At 40.9% G+C, this 26,449-nt stretch overlaps 1 protein-coding gene and 1 long non-coding RNA gene across 4 annotated transcripts in view; one reads left to right on the forward strand and one right to left on the reverse strand.

Annotated features, from left to right (window-relative positions):
- FBXL20 (F-box and leucine rich repeat protein 20) overlaps window positions 1–26,449 on the forward strand; it is a 64,214-nt gene that overhangs the window by 7,689 nt on the left and 30,076 nt on the right. For 2 of the 3 annotated variants that reach the window (XM_080978333.1, XM_080978331.1), the window contains exon 2: window positions 18,244–18,305. In XM_080978333.1, the coding sequence (XP_080834459.1) occupies window positions 18,244–18,305 (62 nt within the window). Of the gene's footprint in view, window positions 1–15,921; window positions 16,017–18,243; window positions 18,306–26,449 lie in introns of all 3 variants that reach the window. The other variant, XM_080978332.1, reaches the window with a different exon arrangement.
- Window positions 431–26,080, reverse strand: LOC308461445. The gene is made up of 3 exons (XR_013978896.1): window positions 25,549–26,080; window positions 6,676–6,759; window positions 431–1,573 (listed from the first exon to the last, which is right to left on the reverse strand). It is a non-coding gene; the product is annotated as an uncharacterized lncRNA (long non-coding RNA).

A 26,449-nucleotide genomic window follows, 5' to 3' on the forward strand; every position in this document is an offset into this window, starting at 1 on the left:
GATCCCCCAGTGGCAAAGAAGCCAGGTATCAACACCTGGGCTGGCATGGGCATGCCAAAGCCCACCAGGCCTGATACTATATTGGTAGCATCTTTCCATCCCTCCACTTACTTGAAGCTTTTTATATGCTTGAGGTGGCTGACCAGACAAGTACATGATTGCAGATGCTAATTTGATTCTTTTTTCAACTTTAAAATATACAATACTGTTTTTCTAGAACAAAGTTTGTGCATTCCCATCAAGGCAGCAGAATCAAATTGCATTTTCTTCCTGTAGTCAGGATAGTGCAGTGATTTAAGCGAGTTTAAATATCACAACTGCATGTTCTCTATTTTCTTATTTTATCAAGGTTGTCAAGCTGCTTTGTTTGTGCTTTTGCTCTAACAATGCTGGAATATTTAACCAATTGCAATGAATGAAGTGACGCAAGGTGGAGAGATAATACTCATGGTCATATAAGGTGTCCCCACTTCCCGTAAGACCATTTAGTGCAAGGTCTAGAACAGGGGTAGGCAACCTAAGGCCCATGGGCAGGATGCGGCCCAATCGCCTTCTCAATCCGGTCCGCAGACAGTCCAGCAATCAGTGTGTTTTTACATGAGTAGAAGGTGTGCTTTTATTTAAGATGCATCTCTGGGTTATTTGTGGGGCCTGCCAGGTGTTTTTAGATGAGTAGAATGTGTGCTTTTATTTAAAATGCATCTCTGGGTTATTTGTGGGGCATAGGAATTCGTTCATTTTTATTTTTATTTTCAAAATATTGTCCAGCCCACCACATGGTCTGAGGGATGGTGGACCGGCCTACGGCTGAAAAAGGTTGCTGACCCCTGGTCTAGAAGTACATAGCTGCACCACTGTGTGAACCTTCCTCCAGAAAGTAGTAATTGTGTAAGCCATCCATTTGAAATGCAATTGCAGGGGTAGAAAATGGTCAGAGCCAAACATCCTGCTTTCATACAAATTTAAACTATTTCCTTCCCTGCCTCACCTAAAAGTAGTTTTTCCTCAAACCAAGAACATCATCTTTGCAGAAGTAGTCCTCAAGCTGGGTATGACTGTCTTGATTGTATGTGTGCCCTGCCTCTGCTTAAAGCAAGGCACTCTCCACAAGTTGGTGATCCACAGGATGTATTGTCTAGTCATAGACCACCCATTTAAACTCTCACTTTCTGAACTCTTAACTTCTGTGACCTAGTTCCTTATGAGGCTATCTATATATTTTGAGAGCTATGGTGTTATATACACAAATCTCTCCTGAAATTTATGTTCCCAATCACTTAAGAGGTTAAGTGAAATATTTCAAACTGCATGTGGTTTTCAAGACATTTTAAAAATAATGTTATGCTTGAAAGCCTGTTGGGCAATCACCTATTTTTACATCATGAATTGATACCATATGGGCTGTCCATTAAGCATTGTTTTCTTACTCCTCATGTCTGCTTGTCTCAATCAGGTCATTACAGTAATAATGAACACCCTCCCCTTCCTCCCCTCTTTTGTGGAAGAAAGCTAGTTGGTCTCTGCACCAGAATGAGAACATTTGTTAAGAATGTCTGTTCTGAAGGTGTGGCTCCTATGGAGAAAATAATCACTTAGCTCTGCAGCAAAGCAAACAATAGAGTACTGCTCAGTAGGCTGCCTCCTTATTTTTTGACAATGGCCTCGGTTTACAGCAAGAGAAAAACCAATACTTAATCGTTTCTATTCCACTCTAGTAGTGAAGAAGCCATGTTGATATAGTTGAGCATATGCACCTGTAACTCGTATACTGTCAGAACTGAGACGGGAATTGGTGAGATAGGAACAGGAATAGGAACACTCTTTAAAATCAATGGGGTGGCAGCTCTCCCTGGTCACTTAAGGAAAGCTCTGTGGCTGATCTGACATTGCTGAAGTAGCATTAGATGTAAATCACGCATGAATATAAAACCCAAAGATCTCTAAAGGGAAAGTCCAGCATGAAACAGATGAATTACAATTCAATACATATGTTAATTGGATACCAATGCCAAGATGTTGGTGCTGTCATCAACACTGCCTTGTTAATTGGTCACTGTAATTATCTTGCTTTGAGGCACTGTTCGTTATGAATTTCATTTCCATTTGACTTTGCTCCCCTCAGCCATGTGTTTGCCAGTGCTTACTAATTCACAATTACACTTCATGCATCAAATGAATGGACTGCGGTCCACAAAATTTATAATAAATTTGTTAAATCATGAAGGTACCACAGAACACTCTTTGTTGTAACAAGTCTGATCCCCCCCCCCGCCCCCCGCCCCCCGGATGTGAAATCTGTTTCTGGTCAACATAGATGTCCTCACAACTGCTGTACTTGGGAATGTTGTGTGTGAGTTTTATATTGATATAACTCAAAAGTCACAAATGCCCTTCAGGATCCAGACTGGTTAATTTCTAAAGGATGCTATACTGCAAGTGATTTAGATTTTGACTGTTAACTTGAACACTTTATCCAGGAAATTTTGGAGGGTATTTGGATGGTAGTGAGTAATAATAATTGATTATTATTATTAATCAATTATTTATGCCTCCTTTAAAGAGCCCAAATTGTAGAGACAATTGGAATGCTAGATCTCTGACAAGATTCTTTTTTAAATAGTTAGTTTGTTGCATGATACTATGATTCAGTGTTTGGGCTGCATGTACTTGCAGTGATGAAAGTGTTGTAATGCATACACTTATGGGTAGACTAGGATTCTAAACTGCACTGCCATTTCCTTGGAAAAACTGGTTATTCAAAACGATTTAATCCGAATAAGTGCACGGTATTTTGTATGTATGGAGCCCATCTCATCACGCACCTCTTCTGTTTCAGTAACTCCCTTTTTGTAGTGATTCGCCACAACTCATATGTAAAGGCTCCTTTTCTGCAAACACAGTGTCTTTCTCACAGGGGCATATATTTGGGGATTAAGCAAACTCCCACTTTAACCTGTGGTGGTAATTCTATGCAAGGAGTACATAGACTCTACAACAGGTGTGGGGAAACATCTTGGCTCCGTGGGCCAAATCCTTTTCAGGATCAGCTTCGCAGACCAAATTTGACAGGTGTGCAGGGTCACCCACCTTTTCAAGATACTTTGAAGTCCTGAAGAGGGGACTTCAAAACACCTTGCAAAGTGCTGCTGAAAGGGAGTGGTTCTGCATCCATTTACAGGGGGTGCTGTGCAAATTTGCATGGTGTCACCTGCTAAAATGACAGTAAATAAGACTCTGTTTTTGCAGATGATTTTGATGCTCACTAGGACTGGGTGACAGAGGGATATATTGTCTAAAACCAGTTTGAAGTTTACATTGTGATAACTGTTTCATAATATTTGACCTGGTGGCAGCAGTCGCAGCTGTGGTTTGTGAAGACTCATGGCAAGCGGTGGCAGAAGTGCGGATGGCCTGCAAGGCCTTGTCGTGATGGTGGGAGGCAACATCAGTAGCAGCCTATGAGACTTCACTGCAGCAGTGGCAATAGCGGCAGTGGCAATTAAAGCAGTGGCCTGGCGGCAAAATCAGTAGCAGGCTGCAAGGCCTCACCACAGCGGTGGGAGACAGCAGCAGAAGCGGCAGTGGTCTGGCACCAGTGGCACAGTCAGCATTCTTGGTTTAAGAACATTGCCCAGGCTTTAAGTTTTGTTTCTGAGGTGAATGTAAAGCCCTAGTTTGTAAATTAAGGACTTTTTTCTAATTATACCTATTTAGCATTTAGCTTTCATTTAGGCTTTTAGTCACATGTGAATGTTGTGAGTCCTCCTTAACATGACATTGCCTGATATGCCCTCTTCCTTTCAGATTACACACATTCACAGCTAGTTAGAAACTAGCATTGTATAAAATATTACAATTTGATCCCAGTTAATTTCCAGATGCCACCTCCCTAGTGTGTAGCATGGTCCAACCTTTAATGACAGCTGTCCATTTTGTGATATAAGTACGAAGTTTAGCACAAAGAGTAATACCAAGAAATCATATTGGATTAAATGAAATTATACCCTTGTGTACGTGCATTGCAGTGTTTAATTGAACATCTCTATTTCGACTAGAAAGGTAATTATACCACCCCAAATCATCAATTGATTAAATGATGACATTTTTCTAAACCCAGTAGTACTTGAATTACAGGGGTGCATCATTTCATGTCTATGTTCAAGGGTCTCCGTGGCCCTGGTGCCTAGATCTCTCTATTTTGGACTGTATTACTCTAAATAGATCCACCAGCACAAGGATTTGCCCTTGCACAAATGAACTTCCCAATTTCTCTCCCTGCACCCTGCGGGAGGTTCTGTTGCACAATCAGAAATCCTTTCACTAGCAGATCTGTTTAATTGGCTACAGCCCCATGAGTGTCTGGCTATGTGCCACATTGTAGCAATGATTTGCTATTCAAAAGCTGTGTTAAAAAGTATTGTCCAGTATCTGATCATGGGACAAAGGCCAGTCTGACCTTTGACCAGCTGCTGTGTGCTATCCCTGAACAGATTCAGTGGCATTAGAAGTGTGAACTTGTGGTGGTTAAGGGAAAACTGTGGGCTATATATTTATAAAAATACTTGTATGCCACTGTTCATTTTTTAAGAAATCTAAAGTGGTTTATAACGCGCGCACACACACATATGCAAAAACACGTTAAAAAATGCCAGAAATAATCAGTAAACTATTACAGGAATCTGTTTTCTTAATTGTATCCATAAGCTTGGTGGCATAGAAATGTTTTCAGCAGATACTTAAAGGTTAAAGCGGAAGGCACCTGCTGAATCTCTTTTTGGAAGATGATGCTAAAGGCTCAGTGTCATGTCACTGTCAGATGAGCCTCACCAACTCAGGGGATGACCAGTGACACTCCTGCAGATGATCTTAGTAATCAAGTTGAGATATTAAGGGTTCAGACAATCCCTAAGTACCCTGGACCTAAGTTGTGCAGGGCTTTGAAAATTAATACAAGGACCTTGAACTTGGCTCAGTAGTAGATGGGTAGCCAGGGGAGATGTTTTAACAATGATGCCACATGTTGTTGGTCATTTGCTCCATCAGCTGACTGGCCACCACATTTTGTACCAGCTGGAGCTTCTGAACCAGGTCCAAGGGCATCCTCATATAGAAGCTTTGCAGTAATCTAGCTTTGAGGTTGCCAGTGCATGGACTGCCATGGTCAAGCTATCCATGTCCAGGAATGGTCATAGCTGGCAAGCAGGCCAAGCTGGTAATAATGAGGTGGCAGGAATGTACTTGAACTCACTTGGATGAAAAGTTGTAGCAATGCCAATCAAACAGCCCGGTGAAAGGTTTATTTCCTCATAGTGACAGTGGAGTAGAAATCTGTGGATTTCACCACCTCTGAGTGCAAGGTTTTGTACAGCTGGGGCTTTACCATTCTGTGTCTCCTTCGCTGGAAGGCTTAACTCATGGCCTTCTATGACAGGTTCTGTGGATGAAATCATTTGCATCCATTCCAAATTGATTCCACCCATTTTTCTGAGTCAACCACATGGGTGTCTGGGTAGGTTTTATTGGACGAGTTCCAAGTGCTGGCAGCCAAGGATGTGAAGGGGGCTTTTGGATCAGTACATTTGACGTGCCTATCTGACCCCTATCCATCATGGCTAGTGATAAAGAGCCTGGGGAAGCCAATGTTCAGCTTGCTTTTATGACCAAGAATAATCAAAAAGGCCAAGCAATTCCAGACTCATCAAGATGACTTTGCTTAACATGACCCTCTTCAGTCAGTTTTGTTGCTGGAGTTTGGGACCCCTACTAATTTTATTACCGTAGCTGATGATATTTGCTGGGAGAAAGATGATTTCCCTTAATTTCTCAGCAATTTTTGGTACCATCTATCAGAAGTCCATGAATTTTGCTTGTCATTAACCAGCCAAGATTTGTGTTCACCACTAACTGTCTTCACTTAAGGTGGGTGGGGTCCTAAGTGGCAACATGCGGACCTAGAGGTGCAGTCTGGCTGCAGTTGGTGAAACCCTGTCCTCTGCCTCCCCTAACATAATGAGTCTATGAGATGTTCAGAAAGCAGCAAGACACCTTGCTGCTTCACAGAGGACTCCAAAACTTTGCATGCCATCGGCAAGAGTTCTGTCCTTTAGGTTTGGAGAAGGATGGGGACTCACCCTGATACTGATTGGAAGATGTATATGCCAGTGTGAATAATGAGCATGGTTTGTGAACTGTTGCCATTGATGATTGTATCCCTTTGAATTGGACGTATAGGTTGGAAGTGAGGGCACTGCACTGCAGTGGTTTTCCTTAAACCTTTTCTCCTACCTTGATGGGTGATATTGGGGATTGTTGTTTCTGCCTTTGGGTAGCACTCTCTTAAGGGTCAATCCTTTGTATTGTTTTTATTGTTCTGTATTAGTTAACTCTTCTTCTTTTTTAATTGAAAAGCAGACTACATATCCTTTTAACAAACCCATGCTTACATTGAATGATGGCATGCACACAACCCTAGTAATTATGTTTTTAAAGGAACATTTTAACCTGTGGAGTGTATTTATCATTTTTAATGATACACACACACAATGGAACCAGGATTTCAAAACCCCATTTAAGTATGTACATCCTCATTCACCATGCCGGCTTAACCTTAGCCGCAAAAAGTCAGCCTGAAAAGGAAAGTCTTAAAATGCTTCTGGAAGATGTTCAAGCTCTTACTTTGGCAGTTCTCCAGGAAGAGGGCAGTTGTGAAGATCTCTTTCCTTTTGTGCCCTTTTCATGCTGCTGCATTGGATCAGATCACTATACAATAGAAAAAACATTATCAGTTCATCATGGGAATTGTGGTGTGACATTACATATCTTTGATGGGTTAGAATTAATGTTGTTTTATTTCATTATAAATAATTTTCAGGTATTAATAAAGGTAACAGTTTCTCAAATCCAAGTGCAATTTCCCCCCCTAAATTTCATCAGACTTTGAACTGAACATTGACAACATTTTGGCACTGGAGTTTTTTTTCTGAAAGAGGGTAAGTGTACCTCACTTGGTTGGTCATGCTTGTCAACTGATCAGCACTTTCAGTCCTTTTATATTCCTCACACTTACAAATTTAGGGAGAATGGCGAAAGGGCTTTGGTTTGTATCCAGCTAGATTATGCGTATACCCATTGAAATTAATGGACCCAAGTATTTTCAGTGGATCTACTCTGTGTTTGACTAGCATTAGATATATCCCTTTCTAATTGTTGTAAAGAGGGTGTTCTCTGTGCCCCCAACTCTGCATTTGTGGAATGCTATCTGCAGGGACTTGGTCGGTCTTCCGTCTCCAACCAAATACATTTCTTATTCTGGGCTTTCGGGTAGTGTAAAGTTGTAGAGAAAAGAATACACCCCCCCACCCAATGGTGGAACCAAAAAGTGCAGAGAAAACAGTGTCAGAACCCACTGGTGGGTGATTTGGATGAACACTTTCACTATATTTTGTTGTAATAGATTTTTATCGTATGTGGTATGTTACCCCTGTAAATTGCTTCAGGATTCTTTTTGTGTGTAGCCAGTCATAAATCTAATTAATCTCATACAGTAGTTCAATAAAGTACTAAGATTACTCCTTAGACCTGTTGCCCAACCTTTTCCCTTTTCTAATTGCTACCATGTGCCCATCTCTCAGTCGGACAACATTCCTGTCTTGTTTGTGAAATACAGGTTGCATTCCTTATACACAGCGATTGCTTAATGCTTTGTACAATACTTTTAGTCATCTTGGTTCTTAAATAGCAGGAGAGTTCACACCATTGTTAGAACACCTACTAGAAGCAGCAATGCTCTGACACCAATATAGTTTGCATATCTGTGCTGGTGTTCTGGTATTCTGAATTGTTAATAGCACTCCTTCAGATCTTCTGGGTATCCCAGAGGAGCCAGTGTTTGTGTGGACAGTTGTTGCATTCAGAATGACTAGTCCCACAATAGCAATGGGGGTAGGGAAGAGAATGCATGAGTGTTACCCCTATAAAAATTGGCAGTATGCTGTAATGGGTAGACTGTTGGGCTTGGTCTATGGGGCCTTTGTTCACATCCCTTTGCAGTCATGAGGCTTAGTGAGCAGCTTTAGACAAGGCATTATTACTTGGCCTGACCTAACTCTCAGTACGGCTGTGAGGATAAAATAGGATAATCTCAAAGTACTTGAAGCGGGAATGATTCACAATTTTGATACATACTTTTCACCACCCCAATAACTATACTCATTTTCTTTTTGTCACAGGAGTGGAAATATTCTTCCTTAATGTTTAACTGTGATCTGGGGTGAATGTTAAAGGAGAACTCTTGGGCAAATTTTGTGGAGGGTTTGAAACAAAGCAGGGGAGATTACAACCCTTTAAGTCAGCCTTTTTTGTGGGTGTGGGTGGGTGTTTTAGGGTGAGCAAAAACCATTGGCCTTTGTTTTGCTCTTCTTGTGAATTACATTTCCACCCATAAGAACCTGAGATCTATCTTGCATGGTGATGTTAGTTTCTCACAAGGACTTCCAGGTTAAAAAGAGATAAATTGCAACAGCTTTCTCTCTCTCTCTGCTTGTTACTACATGGTTATATGTTACCTAGGACAAGATGTGCAGGATTCCCACTGTCTTGTGGTTGTCTACTCAGGAGCAGGCAAACAGCCAGCTGAATTCCAAGTGTCTTGCTTGGCAACTTCATCCTATCTCCCTCATGTTTTACCAAGCATTTTAACAGCCAACAGTGGAGCAGCGGTTGGGACAACCATCCTCTTGAGTGTGTTAACAAACCAGCACAGCTCAGAAATCCAGTTAAGCAGTTTATTCAAAAGGCGTATCAGCAACGGAGGGTGGTGGAGAAAAATTGAGTATGTGCAATCAAAATGAAAATACCAGAATATTGGTCTAACTGGTCTAGGGCTGGACAACATCAGCTTTTCAACATTGTGGTGTATCGTCAGCCAAACACTGAGGTTTGACAGTATACTGCAGTGTTGAAAAAACTAGGTGCATTGACCTCTGCCTGCGAGACACCGGGTGAAACCTCCTCAGTTCTCACCCCAAAAGCTGAGGCGGTTTCACCCAGGCTCACGGGCTGGCACAATGCTGCTTGTTTGTGCAGCTCAGCTGGGGAGAAGGAAGGTTCTCCCCCCACCAGCTGAGACAGCCCAGGTGTTCTTGCTGCTCACATGCAAGCGGGCAGAGCATTGGGGCTCCTTTAACTGCTCACTGTGGGGAGCAGCCACCACATTCCCCTCAGCTGAGCAGTTTCACGGAGCCCCCACCCCACTGCTGGCTTGTGGGAGCCAGCGACGGCCTGGAGGCTCCTTTAACTGCTCTACTGAGGCAAGGGCAGCTCTACATTGAAGCAGTTAAAAAATGTAGATGGAGGAACAAGCTGTATCGGTGCCTCGCCGCTACAGCTTGTTTATCCCTCTCTGTTGTATGAGGGCAGTGTGGGATGGCGGTTTCACTCAGTGATATATCACTGGTGAAACCACCATCGCTCCTGAGTCCCTCTGCTAGCAGCGCCTGACTTCCCCCAGCAGACACTGCTAGCAGAGGAACTTTGGAGCAGTGGCAGTTTCACCAGCGATATACCACTGAGCAAACCTGACATTGCGGCCTGCTCCTCACACTGGTCCTGGGCAATATATCGATAATATTGCCCAGGCCTAAACTTTGCAAAACTAACATAAGAAGACATACTCTTATTTGTCCCCTCTGGTGTTGGCAGTTTTTGGCATAGACTGCAGGCTGCTGGATCATAAGAGCATAAGAGGGATCAGGCCGATGGCCCATCTAGTACAGTATCCTGTTCTCACAATGTCTGAACAAAAGCCTGTGGGAAACCAGCAAGCAGGATTTGAGCACAATAGCAATCTCCTCTCCTGTGGTTTCCAGCAACAGGTATTCAGAAGCATTGCTCCAATTGTGGAGGCAGAGCATTGCCATCATGGCTAAAAGCCATCAATAACCCTCTCCTTCATAAATTTGCCAAAAGCTATTTTAAAACAATTTAAGTTGGTGGCCACCACTTGCTCTTATGGGAGTGAGTTCCATAATTTAACTATGTGCTGTCTAGGCCTGGGTATCAATGCCACAGTTTTTGCCTGACTCGCTTGCCCTCTTTTTCCTTCCCGGGTAGTTGCCCTATGTTGACCCCATTGAAATGCCAGTATTCAATCTGCTCTACAACACTGGGCCTGAATTGCTTATTGTTCCCAAAGAATTAACAACATGGTACAAGCAAGGCAATGGCTCAGGAGTGAGGCAAGGTGCTTCATGGATTCTTCCCTCATCTTTTTCTGACCTTCTTGTTGTTGCTTCCCAACACACACACCATAATTTCAGGAAGCCTACAGAAGTTGTAGAGAAGGGGTTTGGTATCAGTGTTAGAAACTGAGATATGAAAGCTAGGAGCTAAATGGCACCTTAAACCTAGGTTATAGGTGCAACAACGGAATGCCTAGGTACGCTTTTTTTTAATAACAAGAATACAAAGCTGAAAACCAATGAACTGCAGCTAAAATATTATGTTCATTTTTCAAATGGTCTAGTCCTTCCCCTGCCCACCCCTCTAATATTCTTAAGAATATTAAGTCTTCAGAGAGTAGCTGGAAGTGGGGAGGCATAAAACGGTCCTCCTTTCCTTCCACTCTGCAGTTTTACTCTGAAATCTTAGGTGCAGTACTGCGTCCAGAGCTCAGAAACTGCTCATGCTAATGAAATTCTCTATTGCAAAATGTGCCCAGAACAATGGGAGTTTCAAGCACTGTTTGGTATATGTAATCGGCCATCCATCAGTTCCTGTTCCTCGGGCCTAATAACGCCTGTGCTTGGAGCAGATATCAGACTTTTAATGATGGTATTCATGAGTGTGGTGACTGTGGCAGTCTGCAGATACACATTTCCCAGAGAGAACACAGTTTATAAAGTGAGCTGTAAAAAGGAAAGTGAAGAAAAGAAAATAGAAGTCCTTGGACAGCAGGGAAGCTTCTAAAGAAAGCTCACCCAGTCTGAACTGTTTGTATTATTTATAAATTGCTGTGGACAATATACTCCATACAGCTCCTCCCAGAGGAATGGTGGTTTTTTAAATACAATTTGTGAAAGAACTATTTCAGCATCATAAACAGAAATATGGAATCGTGTTACTCCCTGTGTGCATGTTGGGTGGCTAATAGCAGGCAAAATGTATTTTTCTTTTTAGACTTCTAGTTCAAGCCAATTCCTAAGGCTCAGGATGGGTTATAGTTAGTGATTTAAGTGTCACATACAAATTAAGTTCTGATGCAGGCACAACACTGGTTCCCTGCAAAGCATGATTTGTAAATCAGGAATCAGCCATGGGAGTGCATATTCCATCCTTTCCCTTGTTGACTTAGCTGTGGCTTATATCTCACTGATGCAGTTAGGATGTGTAAAACTACTTCGACCTCTCGTTTCAAATCCTAGTTAGCAAGAGAACCCTGATTAGATGGAAGCATGTGTCCCCAAGGCTGTGCCCTTCTGGAAACCAAGTAGTGGAAACCAAGCAATAACTTCATTGATCTCAGATGTTGCCATTTGTACATGGTGGAAGAGGCAGTCTCTCTTTGTACTCAAAGGCGACAGAGTTCATTAGCTTGACTTTATGGCAGCAAGAATAATCATGGTTGCTCTTTTGGAACTGGTACTCCATGGTAGGATTTAAGTTTGGCAAAAAAATATGCAAGCTATTTTATGGTCTGATGTCTACCATGCACATTCTTGGTGAAAGGCCTCTTCAACTCAGTGTATTTCTGTATATGCCCAGGATACCTTGTATTTCACTTGTATCCTTTCAATCTATAAATATTTTGGAGTGTTTGGAAGTTCTCTTTGAAGTAAAAGATATAGATACAGTACTGGAACTGGAATAAAAAATGGATCACAAAAGTGTTTGAGCTGTTCTGCATCTGCAATGCACTTGACCCAGCATCTCAGGAAAACTTTTGCAGCAAGAGAGTGTTACAGTGGAAAAGTATTTACTTATAATTGACTAGAAATATATATAAAAGTTCTGGTCCATGAGATCACGAAGAGTCGGACACGACTAAACAACAAAATATATAAAAGTTAGTTTAAGAGAGTGTAAAGAACATAAGCATTCAATTCTGATTTTTATTATGCTTTAATCTTCTTGTATGGGCCACCTTAGTTAATGCTATAATGCAAGGATGGGGAACCTTAGACCCTCCAGATGTTGTTTGACTCCCATCAGCACCTCCAAGCATGGTCAATAGTTGAGAGTTGTAGTCTAGTAGTCTAGTAACATCTGAAGGGCCAACAATTAGTAATCCCAGCTATAATACAAGTTTCTGCACCCTGTCTGTCTCTTGGGAAAGGTGACTTGGCGCCTGGTTCACAGAACTGAAAAGCAAGCAGTATCATGAGATGAGAGAGAAGCAAGAGTAGTACAGGCCATGTCAAGGCCAGCCTGTGGATTCTCGTATTTTCCTTGAATCCAAGAGTGCTATTATATCTCCCTGCCTGTGGTACCTGTAGTAGGCTACTTGAAAGGTTATTGGGACAGGTACTAAAATATGCCTTTAATTTCTCTTATGATCCCACATGCGTTTTGAAAACTCAGAAGCCTCTTTGCTTCTGATTTCATGGCCCACTCTCACCATTTTTCTTCCCTGGACACTGACTTGCACAATATTTAAGGGTTTTAGATATACTAGATCCTGCCCTATATTTAAATTCTGTTTCTATTACTTAACTAGGCTCTTAAAGATCTTCCAGAATGCTATAAGCTGTAATGGTTCATCCACAATGCCCCCCATTAAAAACAACAAAAACCTTAGAAGAATACCCCCAGATCTGTATGTGCCAGCACAAAGCTGCAATGCTTTTTTTCAGCTCCAGCCCATAGAAAGTTCTCAGACCAGATCTCCTTTGCAACCTTGTCCTTTGGAATAATTCCTTTACAATGTCAAGGTCTTCTTTCCAGACTAGCAGTTTCTGCTGGTTGCTGATTTTGGCATTGATTCTTTTAATCATAAGGGCTTGTGTGAGCTTTCTTTTCTTTTTCTTTTTCTTTTTTTAGGAAATAAAGTCCTGATTCTGCCTCAGCTGAGAAGCAGCTGAGTTTGCCAGCAAATCAATATCTGTTCTGACCTTGCTTGAGCCAGGCAATGAATATTCCATGCTTCTCTACCTCACACAGCGAAGAAAGAGACCATAGCCAGTGGCAGGGCATGTGTTTGCAGACAGAAGGTCCCATGTTTAATCCTTGGTATCTCCAGTTATGACTGGGAAAGATTCCTGTCTGAAACTCTGGAGAACTACATCTTCCATTGTGAAGACAGATGCAAAGAATTCATCCAGCTTCTCTGCAGTTACATTTCCTCCTTCAGCACACCTTTGACTCACTTTTTATCCAACAGCCATTTATTTAAAAAACGTTTACTTGTTGGCCTCTTTATGTTTTTAACAAAGTATTCATCAAATTCTTTTTTTTTAAATCCCTCGTGGTCTGCTCACAACTCTTTTGCTAAAGTTTATGTTCCTTTTTGTTCTTCTCATTTGGACAGAACTCCATTTCCTGAAGGAGGTCCTCTTACCTCTAATAGCTTCCATGGCTCTGCTCATTAACTATGCTGCCATCCTCTTTGCCATGGTGGTACCTTTACTGATCTGCACTGTACATTCTAGCCAATCTGTTATTGTGGTTTTAAACAGCCACAAACCATTCTGGAGAGATTTGACCCTCTTGACTTTGCCGTTCCACTGTCTTATAAGCAACCCCTCATTTTGGGGGAAGTTTCCACTTTTGAAGTCAAATGTGACCGTGTTGGACTTTCTTAGCAATTGTCCACTTACATGGCACTGTGATCACTGTTTCAAATTGGTTCAGCAACACTTACATCTCACACAAGGTCTTGGGTACCACTTGGGTTGCCATCTCTCTGGTCAGTTCCATGACCCAAACTGTTCTAAGGCAGAGTCATTTAGGGTATCTAGAAATTTTACCTCTTGGTTGTGATTGGGTGTATGCATGCTTCAATCTGTGAGAGTAGTTGGAGGTTGGCTATTATTATGACACTTCCTCCTTTAGGTGCCCCCTTTATTTCAGTCTCCATCTCAAGGTCACCCTGGGCATTTTAGTTGGGAGGGGGTGATCATACATCCCCTGAACTAAATTAATCAGTGATCTTTGTAGAAGAGTTTGCCTTTTGGGGGACTTCTAGATGGTTGAACTCTTGTGTTCTCTTTGATACCACCTCCAGTGCACCCTTCCCTGAGGTCCTAGGTTGAATGCAATCCTCCAAACCCCTTTAGTTGGCCCTTGGGACTTTCCCCAGATCTTGCACACACACACCTCCTTGAGTGTTTGTGTCTGCCCTTGGACTCTGTTAATGCCTCTTTCTTACCTAGATGAAACATAGAGATGGGTGTGTGAGTAAGTGTAGAAACTACCTGACTGTACAAAGGTAACATATACATTCATTTCTCTGCCTTTTTTGTGTGTCTGGCCCCAGCCAGCTCTGGCATGTGGCCCTCAGAAAGTTGCCAGAAAGGAACATGCCCTTGAGCTGAAAAAAGTTTCACACCCCTGCTGTATTTTGTATCCATATATAACTGTGCCCCACTGGTTCTCTCCATTCTACTAGTTTTACTTTATGTCTTCTATAGCTATGTTCTTCTCTTAAAACCAAGCACTCTCATCTTGACTTAGACAGCCTTTCTCAACCTGTGGGTCCCCAGATGTTGTTGAACTACAACTCTCATCACCCCTAGCTACCAAGGCCAGAGCTCAGGGATGATGGGAGTTGTAGTCCAACAACATCTGGGGACCCTCAGGTTGAGAACCGCTCACTTAGAAGCTTCCAGCATTTAGCATATAACGCTTGTATATGGTGTCTTCCTCTTCATAATTTTGTCACATGTGTTTTACCCTACAAATTGGCCTCAAGTCAAGGGAGAAGGATTCCTTTTGACTAAATTGCATGACCTGGTTTCTGCAGAAGTGACATGTAATAAATGGTTGGAAGCTCATACCTTATAAAGATGATTGATTAGCTGTAAGCAAACTTGCTTACCTGGGTGCCACTGAAGTAGATATAGCTGTGTTACATCTGGTGCATCAAGACAGAGTATGAGGTGAGGCTTCTGCTTGTAGAGATTCTTCTCGATTATTTTTTTAAAAAATTACAGCTTTTGTGAGGAAAGTAGCAACCTGTTCTGCTGCTTGGTAATAAATGGGGTAATAAATAGAGCAGTGGTCTTTGAGCCTAGCAGACCTAGCATCAAGCAGTGTTCAGTTCTGACAGCTCCTAGTCAGATCAGCTTCAAAGATTTATGAAGGGTAAAATAAGATACAGCAAGACCTAACCTGAGCTATTAACATGAGGAAGAGAGCAGAACAAAACTTGGGTGCTGATTTTTTTACTGGATGGGGTGCAGTCTGCATTGCACCTGTATTCTTTCCTCAGATGCATTCTCTAGGGTTTGTTGGTGCAAGATCTTTAAGCACTTTAAAGAGAGAGAATTCTGATGCACTCCTTCCTTCTGGCAATTGATCCCCTCTTTTAAGAAGTTTCCCTATAAGAAAGACTGAATGGCCCGAGGTCACCCAGTGAATTTGGTGGGTATTTGAACCAAAGTCTTGCACCCCAAGGACAAGACTCTATCCTTAATTACACCACAAGCAAATTCTTCATTTAACTTTTTACGTACTCAGACATCATAGTAAACTGGGTGTGGGGTATCTGTTGTTACACTTTGGCTATTATTGAACTCCCAACGCACATGTACCCCAGCTGACATGGACAATGGCCAAGGATGATGATAGCAAGAGGTCTGAATTGGCAAAATGTGGCTGGTGTCTTGACTCCAAACCATGATTTACAAAGCCCTTTCAAAGTGTGGTTTCAAATCACGGTTTGGAGGCAAGGTGCTAACCCAAGTTTTCTCATTTGGCTATTAACAGCAAATATAAAAGAACCAGGAAGTGGATGAGGGAACCGTGTGTCAGGAATGAGCCCATGGTATGTGCTTTCTGAACTGGGCCTCCAATTCTGTCAGGTGAGCAAACCATTTTCTGGGATTTTCTTGGGTTGGTGGGGCAATTTTTAGGAACTGGCATCAAAATTCTAGGTAACTGATGTGGTTACATGTTGATAACTTTTTTTTTCAGCATTTCACAAATGCTACCTACCTGCAGTGTAACTCTATGGAAACAGTGTCCCTATTTGTCTATTTCTGCAAAGCCATAACCACAATGCACAGAGATTACCTGCATATTCACACACAGAAAATGCTTGGCGTGCTGGGCTATTTTAAACCCGAAGCAAATAATTCTTGTCTTGTTCCCCTGCTCTCTCAAGCCAGGTTGTGTCTTTTACATGCCAGCTGAAATCTTAATACATACTACACATGGATTTTTAAAAATCCTGATTTCTATGACTGGTGAAGTCATATGAGCTGGCCCACTACTTCAGTTCTTGGCCCTGTTTGCATACTCCTTCCTCTTTGTGTAGAAATCTGAACTGTTGAATTGTATGCCTGCTGTGGCTTCTCCAAGTGAAGAGTGTACGTGAATTTGGTACTGATGGGGATACAGATGCTGAGAGAAACACATGGCTGTTAGCTGATGTATGCCCAGCAAACTTCCACCAGTTATGCCAACTTTCCATCTTTGGAGTGCAAAGTCCAAATGCCAAAGAAATAGCCCACACTACTGAGTTTACCATCAGCCAGCTCTCCTCCACTATAGTGACTACACAATTTCCTGCATTCCTATTTACGTATTTTTCGCTCTATGACACGCACCGGACCATAACACGCACGTAGTTTTTAGAGGAGGAAAACAAGAAAAAAAATATTCTAAACGAAATAGTGGATATATGATTTTTGTGGTTCATGCTGTGGCCACAGACATGTGATCTGACGGTGAGTTTGGAGTAGCCCAATGCAAAAATCCTGAGGATCCATGTGGATCCATGCTTTGTAACCACGGAGGAGGAAAGGAAGGGGAACCATGGATCCTCTGCTCACGACTGCAGCAGATCCCCCCCCCCGCCACCCGCAGGCATTCGCTCCATAACACGCACAGACATTTCCCCTTACTTTCTAGGAGGAAAAAAGTGAGTGTTATGGTGCAAAAAATACGGTATATATCGCCATTCTTCCATATTGGAATACAAAGAAGTGTACATAGGGTTCCCAGACATTTTTCCATCCAGGCACTGACCAAACCCAGACCTGTTTATCTTCAGCATGATTTACTACACCATATGCTCTGAGAAATGGTTTATGATATGAAATCCTGAAGAGCTCAGTTTGACAAATGTTGGTGGATTACTACTGTTCATTGGGGTTATTATTTGCCGATTGAGGGGTCTGTGTCTATTTAGTTTTTCTGTTTAAAATGGTACTTTGTTGTTGATGTCTCCTTTACTGTGTTGGTGTATTTTTTATTTAAAAAAAAACCAAACCCCAACAAATTGTATTTGTGGCATTGTAGGTTTTTGCTTTTATTGTGAGTCACACTTGTTAGGTGACACAGACATTAAATAAATTATAACAATAATAAACAGTTGATGTGTTAGGGTTACCCTTACCTACTAGTTGAGCAAGTGATGTGACTTGGAGATAAATGACTTCTTGTATCTAGAAGTACATCTCTCTATCTCAAGGTCTGTTATAACTCTGTTATAAGAGAGTGCTCCATTAATAGATAGGGGGCAAACAAACAAGCAGCACACCAAGGTGTTTTCAGAGGAAACGACTTGAGCAAGTGATCCAAGGTGTACACTTTTGAGAAAGCAAATACGCCCCAGGTTCAAGGTTCAATCTGAAACAGGGAAATTATTTTAGGGGGCTAGAACCTGTTCACCTAATTAATAAAAGGGAAATTGTATTTGGAATTCTGATCCATTCTTTTCAGTCTGTATCTAGCTGTTGCACATCCACATAATCCAGCAGGAAGAAGGGACACACTTGAGGGTTTGGGGGGTGGGGCATATGGTGTATGGCCTGTTACTGAGAAACCAAAATAAACAGCCATATTATTCAGGCTAGTTCATTTAGAATTCAGCACAACCCCAAATGTTCAGTGTGAGTTGCACTATATTTTAATACCAGCCTTTTAAAATAAACATGGAAGGCACTATGTCTTCTTCAAATGCCACCTTTTCAGATTGCCTCAAAATTAGCTTTCCCTGATGAAGTTGCCATGCTCCCCCAAGTTTGTAAGAGATAATGATCCACACAACGGGGTAAATGCATGTTGTTGCTTTCTCTATTGCAGATGTTCTCAAACAGTGATGAGGCTGCAATCAACAAAAAACTTCCCAAAGAACTGCTGCTTCGGTAAGTCGCCTTTTGGCTTGTGCAAGTCTAGGAGTTTTGGTAATAGCTGAGTGAGCAGAGACCATAGTTGACTGTAAGTCAATAAAATCCGTAAATTCAACAAATTCTGAAGGTGGCGCAGAATTATGCAAACATCTCCCAAAACTCTTTAATCTGTCAGTCAGGCTAGTTTTACTGAGTGTGGTTATGCCACGCAGAATCAACAGGCATTAGGAACCTAAATAAGGTATATTGGTATGTGTCTTGCCACTACCTCTTCCTTAAGCAATGAGAAGTTCAGGGACAGTACTATGTGGTTTGGTTTTCTTTGGCTGAAAAAAGCACAGGAGACTATGGGGTCTTTGTAATTAATCTATTTACCAATATGCAACAGTGTATTAGAAACAAGTAGACTCCTAAAAAGAAAGGCAGCATGACTGCTAATCTGCTTTAGATTCCCAAAGAGAGCAACTGTGGTCAAGGTGCTTCAGTTTGAGCCAACTCGCAGCTCAAAATTTTCAAATCTTTGAATGAGGAAATTAAAACTAACTTTATAGATTTTTATGCCACTGCCATCGGCTTCCAAATGCAAGGGGGATCGTTTTCCAGCCATTCAGGATGGTTAATATTACAGTGTTGTTGTTTTTAAGTTCCTTTTTTTTTTTTTTTAAATATTTTTTATTGCTTTTTTTCCAAATAGAATTACAAAGTCAGTTATACAAAGAAATAACAAAAAAGAAAAAGAAAAAGAAAAAAATCATCCTTTCAAAGCATTTTTTCATAACCAACCGGACTTCCCCACGTCTCCCTCACCGTGCGTTCTTTACAATAAAATTTTTCAGCAAATTATAACCTTATTTCGTACATTCTTTTGTTCTTTCAAATACTTGTGGTTTACGTTTAAAATACTTATTTTCAATTTACACTAATAACATATATAATATTCTTTTAAACATTAGTCCTTCCTTTATATAACTTAGTTTCCCATACCTTAATCTTATTGCTGGAGCTGAATTTCCCTAATCATGCGAATTCTTAACATTCATATAACTTGTAAAATTTTTGTAAATAATCTTTAAATTTTTTCCAATCCTCCTCTATTGCTTCTTCTCCCAAATCTCGGATCCTGGCAGTCATCTCGGCCAATTCCATGTAGTCCATCAATTGCGTCTGCCACTCTTCCAGTGTGGGTAAATCTTGGGTCTTCCAGTATTTTGCGATGAGAATCCTTGCTGCTGTAGTTGCATACATAAAAAAGGTTCTATCCTTCTTTAACACCTTCTGGCCGACAATGCCCAATAGAAAGGCCTCTGGTTTCTTGGGAAAGGTGTACTTAAACACCTTCTTTAACTCATTATATATCATTTCCCAGAAGGCCTTCACTTTTGGACAAGTCCACCAGAGGTGAAAGAATGTCCCTTCAGCCTCCTTACATTTCCAACATTTATTATCAGACAAATGATATATCTTAGCAAGCTTGACTGGGGTCATGTACCACCTGTATATCATTTTCATAATATTCTCTTTCAAGGCATTACATGCCGTGAATTTCATACCAGTGGTCCATAACCTTTCCCAGTCCTCAAACATAATGTTGTACCCAATGTCCTGAGCCCATTTTATCATGGCTGATTTGACTGTCTCATCCTGAGTGTTCCATTTAAGCAGCAAGTTATACATTCTCGAAAGTACCTTGGTCTTTGGTTCCAACAATTCTGTCTCTCGTTTCGATTTTTCCACCTGGAAACCTATTTTTTTGTCCAACTTAAAAACCTCTTGAATTTGAGCGTAGTGAAGCCAATTTTGCACCTTATTCCTTAATTTTTCATAACTCTGCAGTCTCCAAGTTTCTCCTACTTTTTCTATAATTTCCCCATATTTCGGCCAACCAACCTCCATATTAGGTTTTTTCCGGGCCTTGGCCTCTGCTGGTGAGAGCCACCTCGGAGTCTTACCTTCTGTTGTTTTTAAGTTCCTGACCATCCTTTAGTGGTTTGTAGCCAGTAATAACTGGTTGACTGAGAGTTTGACATGAATGTAATTTTAAAGATTTACACCCTGGCTTTATCTTCTGAAGTTTTATTAGATTTGATTGCTAGCAGTTAGATACAGTTGTTAATAATAAACTTGTGTTGAAGCTAGAACTTGACCACTGGTTTACTGTTGGAACTACAAATGGACTAGTCAACCTGTTTGCAGTCTGTGACACTTCACATGTGTTCACTTGTCTGTTGCTTCTCTCCAGTTTCCACATTGATTTGCATTATTTTTTTTAAGATCTGCATGAAAATTTGCATCCCTCAAAACACTCATATCTAAATGCATTTTCTTGCACAATGCACATTCTAACAAATATTGGTACATTTTTAGAGCTAAGGACAGCATTGGAACATTAGGAAAGTGAGCGTAAAAATTGTTGAAACTAAATTCTGAACTGCACATTAGTCTGGGAGGTGTCAGTTCATATCAGAATTCATAAATATGGCATTCCTCAAGCATCCCTAGTTGGAACTATTGTTAAATGTGTCTCTTCTGCCGCACATACAAGGTACCTGAAGATGTCACACAAATAAACTCAGGAATTAAGAATACACATAGCCTAAAGAGCAAACAAAGAAAAATGTTTATTAGTGGTATGTAATATTTTGTTAGCTTTTGGTAATGCAAATAGAGGAGGGATGGGAAATGTAATGCAAATAGAGGAGGGGTGGGAAACATTTGCTATTAAAGTTGACACTGGAAATCCAATGTAAAGATGCAGAGCTGTTATTCACTCATCCTATAATTCTCCTTTTCAAAAATCATGAACTACGTGTGAACTGATAGGAAGAGTTGAGTCAGTCTCTCAAATCTTGATTTATGGATTGTATGCTCTATTCTACTGCCTAAAATTTGATTCTATCAAGTCAGTGACAGATACTATATTCCTTATGAAAGTGTGAAAATAGTAAAGGGACACCTATATACTTACTATGTTCAACCTACCATCTTGTGACTCCAACCTGTCTAATCTTTCACCGGGCTTGCAGATTGTACCAGTTTTACCTGCCTCTTTGCCGACTAAATGTCAGCAGTTTTTTTAAGGTGGCTTGTATGTGTGCATACCAGTGAGCAGTAGCAAGTACCTGCTTAAGTGTAAAGTGGTGGACTCTAAAGTTAAACATGAGATAAAAGAACCGGTAAAACAAACTTGCCAATCCAGTTAGCTCAGGTTACAGACATGGTAGATCAGCGATAGGCTGCTTTACATTGTTACAGCTAGTTTTAAAGGTTGTGACATCATATACTGGCTGTTAGATAGCATCACTTGGCCTTTCTCTCCAGCTAGCAGAATAGTCAATACCTAAAGCTTACTTACTGATTATTTCGTTCTTAAATATTGGATTCTGTCTCCCAAACTTTTGGAGCTGGTTTCTGGGAATTTCAAACATTTTTCCAACATCTCTGCTAGTACAGTGTACAAAAACTTTAGGTGATTAAAGTTATCTTTGGTTTCTTGAACTTTAGCCCACATTGTGGATCAGGGGGATAGAAGGTTTGTTTATTTTGGATATGGAAGATCAACTTAGCAGTGAAGCATATCAGACTAGCCTTCAGCAAATCACACACTCTGAGCTGAATCTTCACATAGTTGCTTTGAGGATTTGCTAAGTATTGTAACTTGCCTGAAGCTCTACAGATATAAATAATAAAACTGCATTTTCATATATTTCCATTGCTGGATGTTTGTTAATCTGCGTACTGATCGTAGGGGTTTTGGTCTTGCAGGCCCCATGAAAACACCCCCGTTTGCTCATGTATTTGTATATTGCTTGCCCAGCTTTGTGTTATGAGGTTATTGATGTGCAGTTTTACCAAACACTTTGGTATGGCCATAGGGTCAACAGTTACCTGAGTTTTCACACTAGCAAGCCATTTGCTTGCAGTTGGGGAAGGTAGGGACAATTGAGACTAACCTGACTGTATCCTTCGTAGCCTAATTGTGTGGTTAAATTTTAGTTGTTAACTTAATGCATTTTAGAATCCTCCTGAAAAATGTTCATTGAATTTCTTTACAATCAGAGATTCAGGGGTATAACTGACTCCTTAGAAATAATCAGCACATGAGTTATCCTGTTTTAGCCTCAAAACTCTATAAGGCTGCATACACTGAGAGCAGAGACTTGAACCCAAATCAATGTCCACTACTCTGCTGTAGTCTAGCTCTCATATAAATCCTTCATGCAGTTGGCAGAGTTACTATGGAAAGCTGCATACTTGAGATTACATAGAGTTGCCACGGAATGATGCTTCCCTTAAAGGCAAAATGTAGATAAGTCCAGAGACCTCTTTACATCTAAGGAATGCGTATAGAAGCAAGCTGTTGCTTATGAAAGCTTTGCCACAATAAAATGATTAATTTTGGAGGTATTGCAAGCCACTTCTTATTTATTTATTTAGCAGCAGATTAATACGGCAGTCTTTCTGGAATTCCTCCTGAGAAGCTGAGTTCTGCATTCAGGGTTCTGCCAAACTTTGCTCTTGGGAACAAACGAGGAGGATTGAGTTTATAAAAAGTTAAACCATAAGCAAGAGTTTTGAGAACTGGAAACTTTCTGTTGTGCATACTGCGAAAATTCATTAATGCACATTGGCAGGGCAGCCTTTGAAAGGGAGTCTTATCAAGGGGACAGGCTTATAAATGGGCATCAGTTTCTGTCAGACAAAGGCTGGTGTGTTTTCATACAGCCCTGCTGTGTAAGTTCTTGTTCCCTCATTCCTTCATTCCAAAGAATGTCCTGACGTCTCATGTACGGGGGTGTTGAGTGAAAAGCATTATTTTTCTCCCATTGAGTTGCAGTAGTGTGGACAACAGGTTGGCTTCTAATCATGATGACTTTGCACTGGGATTCCTACATTGTGTCTGACACTGGAGGCTTGTTTGCCCTTTCTGCTGCCACTTCATCATGCTCTGGCAACACAAGGGAGGAAAATAGGGGACAGGAGTACCATGCCAACACTGTTTGTTTTTTCTCGCTCTAACTCTTTTGCACACACACACACACTCAATACAGATGGCAGCCACATAAATGTGCAGTGGTAAAGAAGGAAACACAACATCATAACATTTGATGAGTTACGGTGCTAGTATTCGAACGGATCTGGAACCTGTTTGCTTTCCAGCACATCTGAGAACTAGAGGACAACTGTGTTGTCAGTCCATTAAATGTAGGCCAGAGCTTAGGCCTGAACAGTGGCATCCATCCCTGCATAAGAGATCATGTTGCGATGGTTCCTGCTCCCTTACCGTAGGCACTTCTTCAAGCCATGCAGCACTTTTCTGTAATGATGATTTTTGTCACTTCTTATTCTTCTGAGAGAGCTTTTTGTTTAATCTAGCCTTGTGGAAAATTGCAATTAATTTTTGCCTGCCTTCACATACCTATCAGTAACAGGGCAGCTTGGGTGGGTTTGGTAATTTGCTCACTTGGAAAATAATGGTTTCTCTGTTTGGGCAAATCATTCATTTTTTCCTTCATATGGAGGACTATCTCCATATTTAGTGTATGGCCATTTCAGAAGATTTTAATTATGGGTGTTTGTTTAATCGTTTGGCTGACTTTTGCATATGGTCTGAGGAATTGGAGTTCCCAGTTAGAGGGATAAGAGGGGTTGGTGACTGCTCCAGTTTTCAGGGAAATCCTATGTCTGTTTGCCCTTGGCCTTAAAGGCTGTTTTTTTCTGTTGTTGCTTAAGTATTTGTTGTTTAATCTCAACCTGATTGTATCTCTGGGGGATTGGTTTTTGGAGATGGCTGGGAAGCTATATTTGCATTGGAGAAAGAAGAGGGAGCCATTCCCATTTGTGAGTGTGGTGAGCAAAAGTGAATATATAGCAGTGATATTAAAACAGGTCAGTCCAAGGGAAGGCTAGGCAGATACTTAAGACGTGCTACACAGTGGGACAACATGTTCATTGAGCTATCCACTACTACCCCAAGGTCTCGTTCCTTGCCAGTCACCACCAGTTCAACCCCCCACATCACTGTATATGTCACATTAAGGTTATTATTTTTTTGCACCTACATGCATCACTTTACACTTGTTTACACTGAATTTCATTTACCATTTTACCCCCCATTCGCTCACTAAGACTGTTTGTTTCAAAAGTTCCAGTTACAGATGGGTAGCCGTGTTGGTCTGCCATAGTCGAAATAAAAAAATTCCTTCCTGTAGCACCTTAAAGACCAACTAAGTTAGTTCTTGGTATAAGCTTTCGTGTGCATGCACACTTCTTCAGATACACTGAAACAGAAGTTACCAGATCCTTCTATATATTGAGAAGGTGGGGAGGGGTATTACTTAGAAGGGTGGTGGGAATCTGCCAATCTCCGATTCCCACCACCCTTCTAAGTAATACCCCTCCCCACCTTCTCAATATATAGAAGGATCTGGTAACTTCTGTTTCAGTGTATCTGAAGAAGTGTGCATGCACACGAAAGCTTATACCAAGAACTAACTTAGTTGGTCTTTAAGGTGCTACAGGAAGGAATTTTTTTGTTTCAAAAGAATAGCATTCAAAATTCGCCCCCCCCCCCAAGATTCCCATTCTCACACAAAGATCTACAGCATTATGTTGTCACTGCTAGAAAGTTCAGTGCTCTTGGTTTCAAAGGTAAGATCTAATGCACCCTATGAAGAGCTTCTGCCTGTATAGTTGTCCCTTGGGCTCTGTTTTTTCCTATTGTGGCTCCCTGCAGTGCCCAAGAAGCAGTTTTCAAAACTGACAGGAACTTCGGAGAGCATTCAGTCTCCAATGCAGGATATAAGGAGGTGTAATAATCAGAACAGGAAACTGGGAAAGCCCCTTGATTTCTTTGAATTCCAGACAAGGGTGTTTTTGCTTTTTCATTTTTAGTTTCAGTTAATATGTTCTTTATTTTTGATGGGTTTGTAGCTTCCCTTTACTGGGTTTCTGTAGTTATGACAGCTTGTAAAATTGCTCATTTTGAAGGGGCAAGTATTTGCACACATCAAAGGTTTATAGAACCTTTCTGCAGCTCTTTGTGGTTTGGCTAGCAGTCCCAGAAATTATTTTCCCCCTCCTTTAAATATACAAAATTAGGACTAGAAAATGCTTGTCCAGTAAAATAAGTCCCTTCATCAGCCAGTGATAGTTGGGATGCAACATTTGCTATTCTCCCCCTTTGGATTCTACCCGTGGGTGAGGACAAAAAGATTACTCTGACATCTAGAGCCATTGGAGAGAAAGTGCGAGCTCTTACCTCAACTTTGACCTTCATATACGTCTCTTGAAGCTGTGGTTTGGAACACAGCAGGTTGAGACACATCTAGTTGCTCAGCAACAATTCCTACAACTGCTACAATGTCCCAAACATTAGACTCAGAAGCCTTTTTAAAAAGGCCTCCCCATTTAACTGTAGTATTTAGCTAACAGTAAGGCCTGGTTTCCACATTGCCTTCATTTCATTTCATTTCATTCCGTTCCATTTCACTTTTAATTTCTATATTACTATGCACAAGGTGGATTTGCAACAACCAAGTATACGGCAAAGATCACACACCTTATAATAGTCTGATCCAATACAAAAAAAGTCATGATAAAAACTTGACTTTACAATAAAAATATCAAATAAAGTAATGTTCAATAATACATTAGAATATAATAGTACACAGTAACATTAACTCTCAAAATACCAGCAATTAATAATTAAACAAAAATTCACCCTTAGCAATTCCATTGAATAATTACTAAAGTATAATCAATAAAAATAACCATCTCACAGTGCATAAAATACCACAGTACGTTCAAAGGATCAAATTGAGAAACAAAGACACACAACTTATAACAACATTTTAAAAAATAACAATCCCTGAACTCTTCTCCCTTCCCAGCTACTTCAGAAGCATGGCTGGTGTCATCCTAACAATTACACCCAGGTCCCTCATGCAACATGTAAATTTTCTATATAAACCTCTCTGGTGACCTGTATGCTCGTGCAATAATCATAATCAGTACAGAATTTCACCTTAATGATACTGGTGGATGATATATGTTACCCATAGTAGCTGTAGAAGTAATTGTAGTGAGGACATGTTGTTGGATAGCATGTAAACCCAGAAATGCAACATTAAATTATCCTCAGATAATCAACAACAACCACA

The sequence above is a fragment of the Podarcis pityusensis genome, assembly GCF_964106645.2.
Source record: "Podarcis pityusensis genome assembly, chromosome: 13".
In the NCBI taxonomy this organism is placed as follows: Eukaryota; Metazoa; Chordata; class Lepidosauria; order Squamata; family Lacertidae; genus Podarcis; species Podarcis pityusensis.